The 15,018-nt window shown below is 34.3% G+C and overlaps 2 protein-coding genes across 3 annotated transcripts; one reads left to right on the forward strand and one right to left on the reverse strand.

Moving 5' to 3' along the window:
- Positions 1 to 3,173: 3,173 nt before the first annotated feature.
- LOC129295336 (uncharacterized) lies at positions 3,174 to 4,791 on the reverse strand. 2 transcript variants are annotated; one of them, XM_054933852.1, is made up of 6 exons: positions 4,716 to 4,791; positions 4,296 to 4,590; positions 3,953 to 4,211; positions 3,764 to 3,860; positions 3,534 to 3,661; positions 3,174 to 3,447 (listed from the first exon to the last, which is right to left on the reverse strand). In XM_054933852.1, the coding sequence occupies exons 2-6, from the start codon at positions 4,491 to 4,493 to the stop codon at positions 3,326 to 3,328; spliced, it is 804 nt and encodes a 267-aa protein (XP_054789827.1). In that variant the 5' UTR covers positions 4,494 to 4,590; positions 4,716 to 4,791; the 3' UTR covers positions 3,174 to 3,325. The 2 variants fall into 2 exon arrangements, with proteins under 2 accessions (XP_054789827.1, XP_054789829.1); XM_054933854.1 differs by lacking the exon at positions 4,716 to 4,791 and adding an exon at positions 4,591 to 4,674 and having other exon boundaries at positions 4,296 to 4,511.
- Positions 4,792 to 5,526: 735 nt separating this feature from the next.
- Positions 5,527 to 10,303, forward strand: LOC129295334 (inositol transporter 1-like). The gene is made up of 6 exons (XM_054933851.1): positions 5,527 to 6,011; positions 6,698 to 6,768; positions 7,416 to 7,751; positions 8,380 to 8,487; positions 8,587 to 8,772; positions 9,330 to 10,303. The coding sequence occupies exons 1-6, from the start codon at positions 5,864 to 5,866 to the stop codon at positions 9,978 to 9,980; spliced, it is 1,500 nt and encodes a 499-aa protein (XP_054789826.1). The 5' UTR covers positions 5,527 to 5,863; the 3' UTR covers positions 9,981 to 10,303.
- The last annotated feature ends 4,715 nt before the right edge of the window (positions 10,304 to 15,018 follow it).

Below are 15,018 nucleotides of genomic sequence, written 5' to 3' on the forward strand. Positions count from 1 at the left end.
ATATACTCACCTAAGATACTGTGTTAGTATGAAATTGGGGTGGCCAAATAACTGATACAAAAAAAAAAGATAGAGAACGGCAGCACATATTTTGAAGAAAAATTAAATACATAATAGCTGGTCATATTTGCAATGTATCGAAAGCCTGATATGGCAACTGGTTTGCAAGTTAAAGTTACCAATTGTAACATATTTCATGCTGACATTATAGTAATAAGCTTTATTGATGATGTTAATAAATTAATGTATGAAGGACACTAAAACATGAGGTATATACTCACCTAGGATACTGTGTTAGTATGAAATTGGGGTGGCCAAATAACTGATACAGAAAAAAAAAGACAGAGAATGGCAGCACATATTTTGAAGAAAAATTAAATACCTAATAGCTAGTCATATTTACAATGTATCAAAAGAAGATGCTGACTTTCATTAATAAGGGAAAAAACAACTAAGAAGTTAATTCATCCTCAGAATTATAATGCCAAAACTATGTTACTTCAAAACGCTTGACAGTTTTGGCCAACTTTTAATATACAAACTACCAAGGGCATGCCTGATAGAAAAGACAAATGACAGATATTATAAATCTATATGTAATAAATACTAAAGACAAAAATAACATAAAACACAACATACAAAATGGCAATATATGTCAGGCTACTTTTCATAGTAACACAAAAATATGAGATGCTGACCATTATTAACTCTACTGATATGTGTCAGTAATTTATAAAAGGTCTTAATGAAAAAGCATCTATCCATCTTGACTAAATAGTGTGCCATTTTATTAGTATCAAAATGAAGGAAATGTGCATTAAATAATAATTAAGACCTGACAATAGACTTGACAAGATAAGGGATCAACATGCTAAATGTTTAGGTCCTTTTCAATATTTAAAAGTTCGAGGTACTTGAAAATATCAATCTGTTCATAAAACCTATAAAACTATGCATCATAGAGTCATTAATTAGAAACAAGACTTGACAACATATCTGGTGCATTGAGAAACGATATTAACACAAATAAGGAAACAATCGTGAAGTGTGCATCCAATTTATCAAACAACTATTCACTGATACATCTATAAGGATGGTCAAAATCCTCCAAATGAAAGCAATTGAACTATCTTCAATAACAGCATATAATGTCAAACTTCATGTTAAACTTAGACCCTACAATTGCTACAAAAATGACAGTGTTTTGCAGCATAATTATCTGTTCGAGGATAGCAAAAAAGTAGATGAAAACCAACTTACTATTCTGACCCAGAAGAAAAATATTTGGAAGTGTAACATTTTATGGGAAATTTATAATTAAAAAGGTACTACAAATTATCTTTTCTAATATATAATCAGATTAAAGGAAAAACAGTACATGATAATCTTTAATAAAAAAAAATGTTCCCTTACATATCCAACCAAAAAAATTCAAAAGAATGAACCTCTTATAAATATTTATTCTCAACAGAGGGAAGCCAAGAACAGAAGTGATTACACAACTCCCTTCATGCCAAATGATAAAATGGCTACTTCAACTCAATTGGCGGCAAAATGAAAAGGTATAAAGTAAGTCATGTCCTAAGGAGAAAAAAAGGATATGTTGTATTGATGACAGAGCAATAGGTCGCAAATGTATCTCTAAAGAAACAGATACAAAAGATGAATCTTTTGTAACCAAGGAAACTATCTGAAAAAGCATATGCCTGCTATAGTTTTCGCTACTACTTATAATGTCCATTGAGTGACGTTACAGTAAATAAAGTGATGAAACTTTCCCAAACAAATATATGCATTTATTAATACAATTATATATTATTGTTACTTTTATCTTGCCTTTTACCAAATTTGAAAAAATTGCAACAGTTGCTGCAACTGCACAATGAATAATCATTGAACAAAAAAAAAATTACTTCTTTCATGAAAAAGAAAAAGCTTACTTTTATCAATAGTAGATACTGAAGACTTTCATAAATTAAACAAAAAAGTAATAAGACAATAACATATAGTACCTTCAAAACCACCTTTACAGCATCCTACTAAACTAAAAAAGGAATGAATCTTTATTTGATGTATACATATCATTTCAATTATATGTATTTTATACCACGATACATACAATTGGTACAGTGGTGAATTGACAACTCATAAAGAATATCATCATCCGTTAGCATTATATAATGCAATAGATGGGGAAATGTTCAAAGCACCAATTGCACTCTTGAATATCATAGATAACCCCGTTCATCTAAAATTCAAGAGTCCATGATGGATGGTTTTAACCGTTTCTGCGAGACAGAAATATTCTCTTTGATGAGGCGATGGAGGAGATATAATGTGTCAAGAGTTCGCATATCTTGTGGTCCTCTTCAAATGATGGATTCTCATGATTTTTCTGTTATCTCAACAGGGTCAGTGCAATATGTCAATGATGATATATAGCTTTGTGTATTTGAAAACGGAAGAGTGCACCCAAGAAGTAATAAATGGTACGAAGATGACTACATAACTTTTAGGATGTTCTATGGAATATTACGTAGCTTTGGCCTTCAAAATGGAAGATGGGAAGATGCTGAATATGAATATTTCTTGCCACCAAGTTTGTGTCTTGAGGAGCTCCGAACCTTCACCAGTTTTATACTTGCAAAAATGCCAACGATGATGTCCCGACAGCTTGTAATATACAACTTTTGGACAGCAACTTACATGAAGATAGGTCCATACACTCATCATAGTTCATTCCAGATGCGCACAGGTACAATGATTCGCATGAACGTAACATACGTGATGGATTCTCATGCAGAAGAAAACGTCCCAAGCAATGAAGATGGTGATGTCCATGCGTCATTTAGTTTGCTACCATCAAGCAACGCCTTGGGAGAGGATTTAGGATTTGTCGCAGTACATGATATTTAATTTAAGTAGTTTTTTTGTTTGTTAGAATATTGTCTTCTTTAAGACAAGGTCTTTTATTATCTTGAAATTTAAATTAGACTTAAATTATTGAATGATCATTTATATAAGCACTCATTTTTGTTTTCAATTACATTATGTGCATTATCATATTCCTTTATTTTAATTGAAATATAAAGATCATATTAATAACTATAATGGTAACCATTTTATTATGGGAAAAGAAAAAACATAAAAGGAGTCTCCATTACTAATATGATGCCAATTTAAGGCACCAATACTCACTACACAATTGGACTATGCATTTTCTATAAAGAAATACATAAAATTGAAACAGTAAATTGCAAGCTACAATACTTTAACATATAGGTTAACAAATTTAGAACATATTAGAATGCATAAGCAATACATCCTAAACACCAGACTCAGACATCCTCCTCTGAAGCAATGCATTGCGTATATCAGCAAGCTCTTTGAATTTTGGATCCCAGAAAATCATTGTAGCAGAACTGAAGTTAGTCAAGAAACAATAACCTACAAGAAAAAGACATAATTTCTCATTCCTTTATTTAAAATAAAACAAAATTAAACAGGGCTCATATACCTAAAAAGCCACCCACCTTGATCACTTCTAACCAAACCATACTGGACAGCTACAATCAGGTTCACTTTTCCCTTATGCATGACAAAGTCTTTCCATGCATCCTTTGCAACATCGCCGTAGAGCAGACATGAAATCATTTTACCACTACAGGCACAGGTATTGCAAGAAGCCATTTAATCTCAAGGTAATAAATAAAAAAAAATTGAAATTTAAACTTAACTGGAAATAAAAAAAATTAAACTTAACTGGATGTCTTCTACAATAAACGAAAACTTCCATGTAAGAAGACCATGATATCTGTCCCATAAAAGCCCACCCACAGCTCGGAGGAAACCACACACATCTGAAACATCGTCAAACATGGAAATTAATAAGTAACGCACATCATTACATTATATACATGCACTTCAAACTTATCAGGTAGTAGGAACTGACCGCGAACACGATTTACTGGCCACCATTCACGTCTTATTTCTTCCACCGGTCTTATCTTGAAAACATAGTCAACCATAGGACAAGGAAATACATGAATGCATGTATCCGGAAAGAACTCAATATGAAACCTTGAGTGAATATCAAAACCACCCACAGCAACGTTAAAACGGTGTATAAAATAAGTGCTCTTTTCTTCTAAACGATTGGAGAAGCGGTCAATTATATCATCACCAATGAGAGATATTGTCATTCTGGATAGCTGTAAAATAAAGCAGAACACTTCATATGTATATTGAATAAACTTCTATGTAGAATAAAAATTGTTTATAACATAAATACTGACCTTACTATCAAAAACAATAAAGTCCAGTGAGGCAACTTTCTTGGGCCATCCACAAATCCTATCAAATAGGTTTATATCAGACTTAGGGTAAACCCTATCGACCTTCACAACAATTGCGGATGAAATTGATTTTGAAGGATCGAGATCATCAAGCATATCATGCTTTGACGATGCAAGGATTTCATAAGCAGAAGTCATTGAGTAGATTAGGAGTTCCTGCGAGTAATGAAGGTGTGGAGAGATACGTGGATGAAAAAGGAATGAGAAACAATTTCAAACACGCGTTAAGTGAGACCTGTAAAAGAAAACGTCCGTGTTAACCAAATGCCACAGAAGTTCTTGGAAGTGATAAAGGTGTCGAGAAATAAGAGCATCTTTGCATGACAAATTAAGCAGTAAAAGTTGTCCAGAGCACGATACCCGAAAAATATAATAAATAAGTAAATAACTACATGGATCCCAATACATGGATTAGTGGAATCAAGCTTTTGTGATCAACTGGATAGTATAATGATGGCCAAGAGTCTAAAAGGAAGCTTTTACAAGAAGACGGAAATGACTGTAGCCAATATAATAGGACAAAATAGTTACTGTAGATAAGGAAATAAGACAAACGAGTTACTGTAGCTAAGCCATTTTTTTTTGGCAGATTGCTTGGGGGAATAGATTTCATATATATATAGATAGCCCATGAAGTTCTCCAGCCTTCTCCAGCCTTCCGCCATGCTCCTTTTTTTTTTTTCTCAAATTTCTCGGCACAATTAATTTTTTTTCCTCACACAATAATTTTAATTATCTTAAAATCTTATATAATATACAAATTATTACTAAATTTCAAATTTTATCCATTAAAATTTAATATTAAATTCATGCTCAAGTCATCATCTTCGTTTATTGAGTTGTAATTATATAAATTTAAAATTATTAATATTTTATGCATTATATAAAATCTCTTGAAAATTAAAATCTTCACAAGCAACCTGGGAGCGATTTCTTCTTCCCCCCAAAATCCTATTTAATTATTATTAAAATTAAACCAAAAAATTATATAGGACGCGACACCTGACACTACTAATATGATTGATTAATGATATAAATTAGCGAAATCGAAATATTGAACAGAATTAATTTAATTTATGTGAAAGCGCCAATAATATTGGAATATGAATTATAAAATTCAGAGGCCACATCATCCTTTAACCAGATTGGCACAACCACAAACTTCCAGCTGGCGCTGACGATTGATTACCCTCTAGCTCAGAGCGGCGCTTCTCTGCTCTGCTAATTCCTTTTTCTGGAAACTACTCAAACAGAATTTGAATCCTCATACTTTTCTTCTGGTTCCATAGCTCAGTCTTAGACTCTCAGTGTCGTATAGTTTTGCAAAATCTGATTGTAACTCCTTCCCAGTGTTGACCCATTTCCGATTCTGTGAAATTATTCATGGCTTCCCACCCCTCATTGTATTTCTCTTTTTCAATTCTATGAATCTCCCTGGATTCACTCGCCATTTCGGGTGTAAATATTTACGCTGACTTAGATAGAGTGTTCTTGTTTCGTGCCCGACGATGACGATCGTTATGCAGTCCGCGCCAGGAAGCTCAGGGTATTTAGATTTACACCCTGAGAGGAAAGTGTCTCTTTTCAAGAACCCTTATATTCTGGGACTCACTGCCGCTGCCGGCATCGGGGGACTGCTCTTCGGTTACGACACAGGTAAACAAAGATTGGTTGACAACTGCTTTGTCGATGAGTGGAAATAGAATAGCGATTGATTAAGCTTTACAACTTGACCATATTTGGTTCAACTTAAATTCTTATTATCGGTGTATTTGGTAAATTTTAATTTATTCTTGCCTCCTTTCTATCATTTTTATAATCATAGCTTTGTCCTTAGCAGCGTTTCGGTAGATCAACCTAGTCTTGTACTGGTAATTTTTATGGTATGCAACGGACAAAACTGACAGTTTGGAATTATATCCGAAGAAAAGTAAGCAACTAACCTCCGTATTGCATAGCATCAAGGGTTTATCTATCTATTTGTTTTATATCAAATCCAGAGCTATGGAATGACATGATTTGTTGATAGTTAACATATGCTCCGCGAGCGCGCCCGAGCGCACACGCATTCTTTTCGCTTTTCTATGTAGCGGAACATTCAGAAGGGAGGGTTGTACTGAAAGAAATTTCTTTCTTTATAACCCAGGTTTCATGTAAGTTTTCTTGAAAGGTACTCAAGGCAACGGGAAGAATAAATTTCTCCACAATTTCTTATTATTATTCTTTCATGAGAAGAACCATTTTTACTGAAAGTGTTGCTCATTCTGGATAACTTGGTTATTCTCTGATTTAAAAATATATATATATATATATATATCATGTGGGAATGCTGTTTATTATAGGTGTTATATCAGGAGCCCTTTTGTATATCAAAGATGAATTTCAGGAAGTCAGAGACAGTAATTTTCTACAGGTACAATATTTTCTGTTCTCTTTCAATGTTGCTGAGTTAGGAAGTAGACTTGATCGTTCATCAATCCAACTGCTTTATTTATATAATGTATTACTAGGAAAAAAGTGAGACGGTACATCTAGGGGAGAATAAGAATTCTTATTACGAAGAAAAATGAAAAGAAAACAGCAAACAAAATTTCTCGGGCACAAGAAGTTGTCATTCTTTTCAATTCAGTGCTCGAAATTTCCTGGAAACTTGTTTAAGCAGATCGCTTAAGAGAAGCCATACACACAATTGTATCTAATAACTAAAGATGAGGACAAGGAGACATTGTTGATGATATTTTCATTTTTCTCCAACCAAATACATAAGAACATAAACCACGTATTATCAAAATTAATATTAGTATATATAGCCCATTGGAAGCCATATTGTTCATAGAGTTGTGCACAATTTAGCTTCCAACCTCAAGCTGCACGCATAGGGCCCAAAATATAGTTGTAATGAAACCATAGCAATATGGCATTATTATTCTTGCAGAGATCTTTTAAACATTTCATGACAAGCTGCTCAGATGCGAAAGGGCATGCCAAAATTCTAAGATTTGTCAAGAAAATTTTTAATGTGCCTTCTCATTGGATCAAAATGTTTACCTGTGTTGCCAGGAAACAATTGTCAGCATGGCAGTGATTGGTGCTATCATTGGAGCAGCAGCAGGCGGTTGGATCAATGATGCTTATGGAAGAAAGAAGGCCACACTTATTGCCGATGTTATTTTTACTATTGGATCGGTTGTCATGGCTGCTGCACCAGATCCTTATGTTCTCATATTGGGTCGCCTTTTGGTTGGTCTGGGTGTAGGCATAGCTTCTGTCACTGCACCTGTGTATATTGCAGAAGCATCTCCATCAGAAATAAGAGGAGGGCTAGTAAGCACAAATACACTCATGATAACTGTGGGACAGTTTCTTTCCTACCTCATAAATCTTGCTTTTACGCAGGTCAGTTTTCAATTTTCATGCTGCACCTTTTGGATTTGCTTTCTGTAACTTGCAACAATGTTAAGATTATTCAAGCTTAGCATACAGTTGATGGTTATAACTAGTAGAAATTTTAAAATTTTGCATGATGCCAAGCTCATTGTCAGCGCACTATATGAAGATCAAGAATCGTTTCAGTTTCTTTGCTCTTCATTTCTCTTGAGAATACTATTTTTAATAAATGCAATATAAAAGCTTTGCCTAAAGAATGACAGTTCAAAGAATCCAAAATTATTTGCCTAAGCAAAAGCTGATGATTTGTAATTATGCTGTCAAATGTCAAGCTGCTTGAGCTGGAAAGTCAAAGTACTTGGTTTCTAGGTGTCAGTACTCAGTTCAGTTATGAAGTGATTAAGTATTGACATGCCCATGTTGATTTAGTATGCTTACTACTGGCCATTAATTGAATACTCTGCTGACATTTCTTGCGCTTTTCAGTTTTTCTAAAGTTTTAGGATTTAGTGTTCAAAACCTCAGAAACAAATTACATGAGAAGAGATGGAAAGATCTGATCTTGTGTCTATGCATATCTGTTTCCTACTCTTTGGTAATATTTCATTGAAAACTTATCCCATTCTTAATCTGTCAGGTCCCAGGGACTTGGCGATGGATGCTGGGAGTTTCAGGTGTGCCGGCAGTTATTCAATTTGTCTTCATGCTTTTCCTACCTGAATCCCCTAGATGGCTCTTCATGAAGGTACAGACATGCATTATTGTGCAAAAAATTATGTTCAAGAGGTTGCCTCCAAACGACATCAATCATAAAGCCATCTTATAATTTTGCCTCAATGTGCAGGACAGGAAAAATGAAGCTATTAATGTGCTGTCTAAGATCTATGACTTTGCTCGGTTAGAGGATGAAGTTGAATTTCTTAGAGTTCAGTCAGAGCAAGACCATAACAAAATGAGGGAGATCAGATATTGGGATGTTTTTAAATTTAAAGAAATAAGACTTGCATTCCTTGCTGGAGCAGGGCTGCAGGTAATGAATTTTGAGCAACTTGATAAGTATACGATGTTACAGAAAAATATACTGTTCCAAATTTAGGATGACTATTCTTAAATGCTCCATGCTATTGAAACTTGAGGGTTGACAGACTTGTAGTTTACTAGACATGCTGTGGGGTGTGTTTGGAAATAAGAATTTGAATGCCACACACAAGACAGAGACACGACCTGGGTTCATTCAAAATGATCGGCATTGGGGTAAAAACAGAAGCATAAACTGCTTAGTGAGTGTGGACTTTGAAGTTACTGAGTTCTTTGAACACACTTTGCTTATGAGTGTTTTTAGAAGAGATCGTGGTTGTGCACTTAAAACATCCTGAATACTTGTTTGGCATTGTTTTGTATGATGATCAAATGTACCTTATTTCATGATGCGTTGTTTGTTGTTAAATGCAACTATCTCTGATTAAGCCATTTTAGGTTCAAATACCTCCGTTCTGGAAGCATAATGGAATTTGGCTCGCACTTGAATGTCTATGATATCATTCCATGAAATTAGAAGTATTCCGATAACATCCCATTGTTGTGCAGGCTTTTCAGCAGTTTACAGGTATAAATACAGTTATGTACTACAGCCCAACGATTGTCCAAATGGCTGGCTTCCACTCTAATGAGCTGGCTCTTCTCCTATCCCTCGTAGTAGCTGGCATGAATGCTGCTGGCACGGTTCTTGGCATCTACCTTATTGACCATGCAGGCAGGAGAAAATTGGCTCTTTATAGCTTAGCTGGAGTAATCACAGCTCTGATCCTCCTAACTATGTCATTTTTAAACCAAACATCTGACTCTACAAATGGATTATATGGGTGGCTTGCGATTTTGGGTTTAGCCCTATATATTGCCTTCTTTTCGCCCGGGATGGGGCCTGTACCATGGACCGTAAACTCAGAAATATATCCTGAAGAGTATCGTGGAATATGTGGGGGAATGGCGGCTACTGTAAATTGGGTTTCAAACTTGATTGTGGCTCAGTCGTTTCTTTCAATTGCTGCGGCTTTAGGGACTGGTTCAACCTTCTTGATTATTGCTGGTATAGCTGTGCTCGCTTTTCTCTTTGTGGCCTTGTACGTGCCAGAAACCAAAGGATTAACATTTGATGAGGTGGAGCAGATATGGAGGGAAAGAGCTTGGGGCAAGGACCCAACCACGCACAGCCTTCTTCAACATGGAAATCAACCCTAGCAGGGTAACATTTCTCATGTTCATTCTCTAAGTACATGTTATGGCATGGTGAGGGGATATGTATGTATGTATGTATGTATTCATGCGTCAATAGCTCTGGGACAAGAAGAGAAATGTTGCCGAATGAGGGAAGGGAAGGGGAGATTTGTGTGAGGAAATAGTGTATAGATGAGAGCATGCAAAAATGATTGCCAAGTGGAAGTGGGGTTATTGGCATATTCATTTTAAGAGAAGGTAATTGCGACGACACTGGTTTGTATTTGTACTGATAAATGTAATCATCCATATTCTTTCAAACAATAAATTTTCAGGTGGCCGGATAAGTGAACAGAAAGAAATAAATCTGTAAATGGGATTGATGGTGTTACGTGGTCCCATCATCAACTTATGGACTGCCAGTCTGCTACTCGGTTAGTCGGTTAGAAAACGGGTTAAATGGTAATTGTACTCTCAATAATTTTGCTGCCAATAACAATTGAGGCGTGGGACCAAATCGCAGAACGAGATTGGATACCAACGAGGACGAACCCCGTAGGGTGCCAACACATAAAACACGTGTCTCCAAGTGTGCCCTTTTCGTTTTTTTTTTTTTTTTGGGTTGAATAATCCAAGTATGCCTCTCTCTCTCTCTTTTTTTTAAGGAAAAAAAAAAGTCTTGCCCTTCCTGGAGCTAATAAAAAAATATTCTAGTGAGATTTTGCAAATTTTACTTGTAAAATAATACCATTTTTTTCACTATAATCTAAATTGTTTAGTAGTATATTTTTGAAGTTTATGTGAAAACCACAAAGTGATAATTTTTAGTAGTAGTAACAATAGTTTCAAGCTCAATAACAATAAATTAGACATAAAAAAATAAATTCAAGGATTGATTATCATCAATATATCTATAAAACTTTTGGAATGTTAAATTTAGGTTTAATGACAATATGTGATTCGTTTTAGTGAATTATAAACCACCGATGATAATATGTTCTGTTTCAGTTTATGCAATTGTGCATTGTCAAACTCTGACTTTTTAATTTTAAAGAAAATTAATCTTTTAGTCCTTCAATTTTTAAGTCTCTTGTAACTTAATCCGTTAACTATAACTCGTTGTGACTCAGTCCCTTAACTATAATTCATCTATAACTCAGTCCCTCAACTTTTGAATCACTTATAAATTAGTCCCTTAACTTTTGTTAATTTTTTTTCATGTTAGCTTATACTCCCTCCGGTCCTATTTATAAGTCATATCTACCAACCTCACCAATACCAATGCAAAACAGTATAAAGAATATTTAAATGAAATTCCAAAATTACCCTTCAAATAAAAAACTACAAAAATCCAAACAATATAATATTATTTTCTAAATAATTCTCTCTCATAGTACTGTACAAAAAAAGTCTGTCAGTCAAATAAAAAGTCAGTAAAACAAAGGCTGTCATCTTGTACTTGGCGGGAAGGCCAAAATGAAATTGGTGGGAGGGGAATTTTGGCCAGTTACATTCTATAAAAATGACAGAAAAAGCAAATGAACAAAGAACAAAAAAACGCATGACACCACAATCTTCTTCAGCTTTCCACCACTGCCTTCCACCATGAAAAATTACTGCACACCTTTTGATTTAAATGCTCCAGCTGAGGAAGATGGTGGGGACAGCAACAACAGTTTCTTAGACTTAAATGCTCCTCCCATGTGTGAGAATGTCTACCTAGACAACAATCAAAGTGAAAATCCACATGCAATCAATGAAGAAAGAAGTGGTAAGAATATCTATGTTTATGAAATTTAGAGTATTCTCATGTAAAATTTAACTTTCTAGTATCTATATTCAGTTGTTGAAAGAATAAAGCTATCCAAATATAATTTACTTAAGAGTAATCACTTTTCATACTTTTTAAACATTTCAAGGCCCTTTAATACCTCAGCCAGCCTATCACAGATATTCACATGCTTATTAAGAAAGTAAATGTCCATATCAAAAATATTAAAAGCTTTTTAAACATCCCAAGGCCCCTTAATACCTCAGCTAACGTGCTTATTGACAGCTTTTCACATGCATTGTAACATACTAAAAACTTTAAATTACAGATCAATCAAGATATCTTCATAGTTTATGCAAGAAAACTAATATATACATCAAGTTATAGTACTATAAATGTTCGTTCAAATATTTAAAAGAGACCCAGCGTAAAAGTGCTAAAATGTTATAAGGAAAAATAAAATTCATAAATTTTGAATATGGGCAGACAAACAGGAAACTTGCAGAAGGAAAATTTGAATATTTAAAACATTTAGTTATAACAAATTAGCCAGACAAAATGCAACAGATGTTAAAAATTAATATTAATATGAACAGTATACTTATAATAAAACAAAAGTATATTATCAAAAAGAAGAAGAAGTAAACATTTTCTATAGAAAGTTTCCTCAACGCAAACTATGGACCGTGTTTTTTCTTTAGAGGAATTCTAATAAAGTTACCTGATTGCCTTGAGAGGAAGCACTAATAGAGTCCAATCCAGCTGCTACTTTCTCAACAACTGCCTTGTCCGATGATTTTTTCTTGAGGGAGTTGTAATTTAAAGAAGCTAGAGAGCTTGTCTTGAGGGAGTTGTAATTTAAAGCACTTAATACCACATCTGTAATTTAAAGTACTTTCATTAAATCCTAGGTGACAAGTAATTCAGAACAGAAAACCTTTTTTCATAACAAAGAGAAATATCTAGGCTTTAATTTTTGATAATAGAAGTTACAGCTGCCATACCTTAAACTGGCAGCAAAGTAGCAGAGTCATTGACTTGATTTTCTTGTTTTGCTTTTTGAGACTCTTAACATTAAGCTCTAGATGGATTTTCTTCTTTAACATCTTCATCACCTACAACATTACAATTGTTTGATCAGTTGAATACATGCGAATCCCATATAATTGAATGAAACTCTCTTACTATGTTCCTTGAAAATAAAGGTTAGTTTCATTGAACAAGTGTAAGAGCTAGAAGATTAACTTATTCACTGTATATTAAGTTAAGCATGCACAGAATTTTATATTTTATATAGAAAGTAGGGTGCACATAAACTTGTATAGACTTTTAATATCTAGTATCAATACACTCTTGAAACAGAGACAGATATAGGAGGCAATATAATGAATCATCAAGGCAGCCACCATGTAAAAGAAGGTTCTTGTCAAATGAAGAACGTGTAGCCATTTGTAAGATTTTGTTACACTCAAGTTGTGGAGGTAAATTGAGCAGCAGTACAACAAGAGAAATAGCTTCAGCATACTCAATTTCAATGAGAGTGATTCGACGCATTTGGAATCAAGTTAAAGGAAACAGGTGATGCAACTCATAGAAAGACAAATAGGTGTGGAAGAAAGGGACATAATGTGAACATAGAACAAGTCAGGGCAATTCCTTTACAGCAAAGAACTACTTATAGGTCTCTTGCAAGTGCGTTAGGGGTTAATAAGACATCATTGATCAGACTAAAGAAAAAAGAGTTCTATGGCGCCATACTAGTGCAATCAAACCACATTTGAAGGAGTAAAAACATGCTTGCTAGATAAGGTGGTGTTTTGTCCATGCTAGAACAAGAAAGCATACCAAATGATTTAACTTTTCAATCAATGCACAATATAATCCATATTGATGAAAATGGTTTTACATGACAAAGAAATCCCAGACCTACTACTTGGCAATAGGGGAAGAGCCACCACATCGAACATGCAAAAACAAGAATTATGTTGGTAAGGTTATGTTCCTAGTTGCTGTGGCTAGACCTAGATTTGATGCACAAGGAAATGAAATTTTTTCTAGGAAGATTGGGTTGTTTTCATTTGTTATAAAAGAGGCAGCAAGGAGAAGGAGTGCAAACAGGAGCAGAGGCACAATGGAACAAAACCAATCACGTCAATACAAAAGAAGTGATGAAATCTTTCTTAATTGACAAGGTGTTACTAGAAATCAAAGCCAAATGGCCAACAAGCCATGCAAGTGAAACCATTTATGTTCAACAAGATAATGCTCCTTGTCACATTCATGATAGTGATGTGGACTTTCGTATAGCAGCAAGTGATGGGGGTTTGATATTCACTTGATTTCCCAACCCCCAAATTCCCCTGATTTGAACATTTTTAGATCTTAGTTATTTTAGAGCAATTCAAGCACTACAACACCAAGAAGCGCCTAAAAACTAGAGATGACCTTGTCAAGGCTGTAGAGAAGTCATTTGAAGTTGACACATCCAAGCAATTGAATAGGATCTTCCTCACACTACAAGCTACTATGATTGACATTATGAAGGACAAAGGTTCAAACAAGTATAAGCAAGGTCATTTGAAGAAGGATATGATAGAAAGAAGAGTGACTTGCCTAATCAACTAAGTGTAATCCCTACCTAATTGAAGAAGTTTTGGAGCACTTAGCACAAGTGGATAGATGATTGAGATTAAAGGGTGGATGTTTCTATGCATCCTCTATGTTTTGGTGATTAATATTTTGTGTTACAATTTGTTATGTCAATTGCAACACATAATATTAACAGTTAATATTTTGTAATAGATGCTATTGGCAATGAAAAATGATGTCAAACAACCCCTAATCATAAAAGAATAAAACTGATCAAAGTTAAACAATATTAAACAAAGAACCCTTGATCATAAATTTATTTTGTAAGAAATAGTATTCATTTTGTAAACAAAGAACCCTGATCATAAAGGAATAATATTTTGTAATCAATTTATTTTTTTCTAATAGATTTAAACAAGAATAAAAGGAAGAAACTGATCTAAGTGATGAAAATCTGAAGCAATTGATGCAAGAGAAATTAATTCACTGCTACTGCTTGCTCAATCAATAAAACAACCCCTGTTTCACCATTTTCACAATAATGCAGCTTATGAAAAAAAACAACTTATTATCAAACAATGGAGACATTTTTACCTTTCCCCCCTTTGGCCCTCCCCATTTTTGATTCTGAATTAACTCGGACAACATCTTACATAGTCACAATTATATTTTGTTGGTGACAAATCTATAATTATATTTAAC

This window comes from Prosopis cineraria, unplaced genomic scaffold, assembly GCF_029017545.1.
Source record: "Prosopis cineraria cultivar Desert tree isolate PC_DT_omini unplaced genomic scaffold, ASM2901754v1 PC91, whole genome shotgun sequence".
Lineage (NCBI taxonomy): Eukaryota > Viridiplantae > Streptophyta > Magnoliopsida > Fabales > Fabaceae > Prosopis > Prosopis cineraria.

Coding starts and splice junctions, on each gene's coding strand:
- LOC129295336 (XM_054933852.1), bottom strand. CDS start 4,493: ATGACTTCTGCTTATGAAATCCTTGCATCGTCAAAGCATGATATGCTT. Junction 3,861..3,952: donor GCCAGTAAATCGTGTTCGCG/GTCAGTTCCTAC, acceptor ACGATGTTTCAG/ATGTGTGTGGTTTCCTCCGA. Junction 3,662..3,763: donor TTTATTGTAGAAGACATCCA/GTTAAGTTTAAT, acceptor CTGTGCCTGTAG/TGGTAAAATGATTTCATGTC.
- LOC129295334 (XM_054933851.1), top strand. CDS start 5,864: ATGACGATCGTTATGCAGTCCGCGCCAGGAAGCTCAGGGTATTTAGAT. Junction 6,769..7,415: donor GAGACAGTAATTTTCTACAG/GTACAATATTTT, acceptor CTGTGTTGCCAG/GAAACAATTGTCAGCATGGC. Junction 8,488..8,586: donor CTAGATGGCTCTTCATGAAG/GTACAGACATGC, acceptor CTCAATGTGCAG/GACAGGAAAAATGAAGCTAT.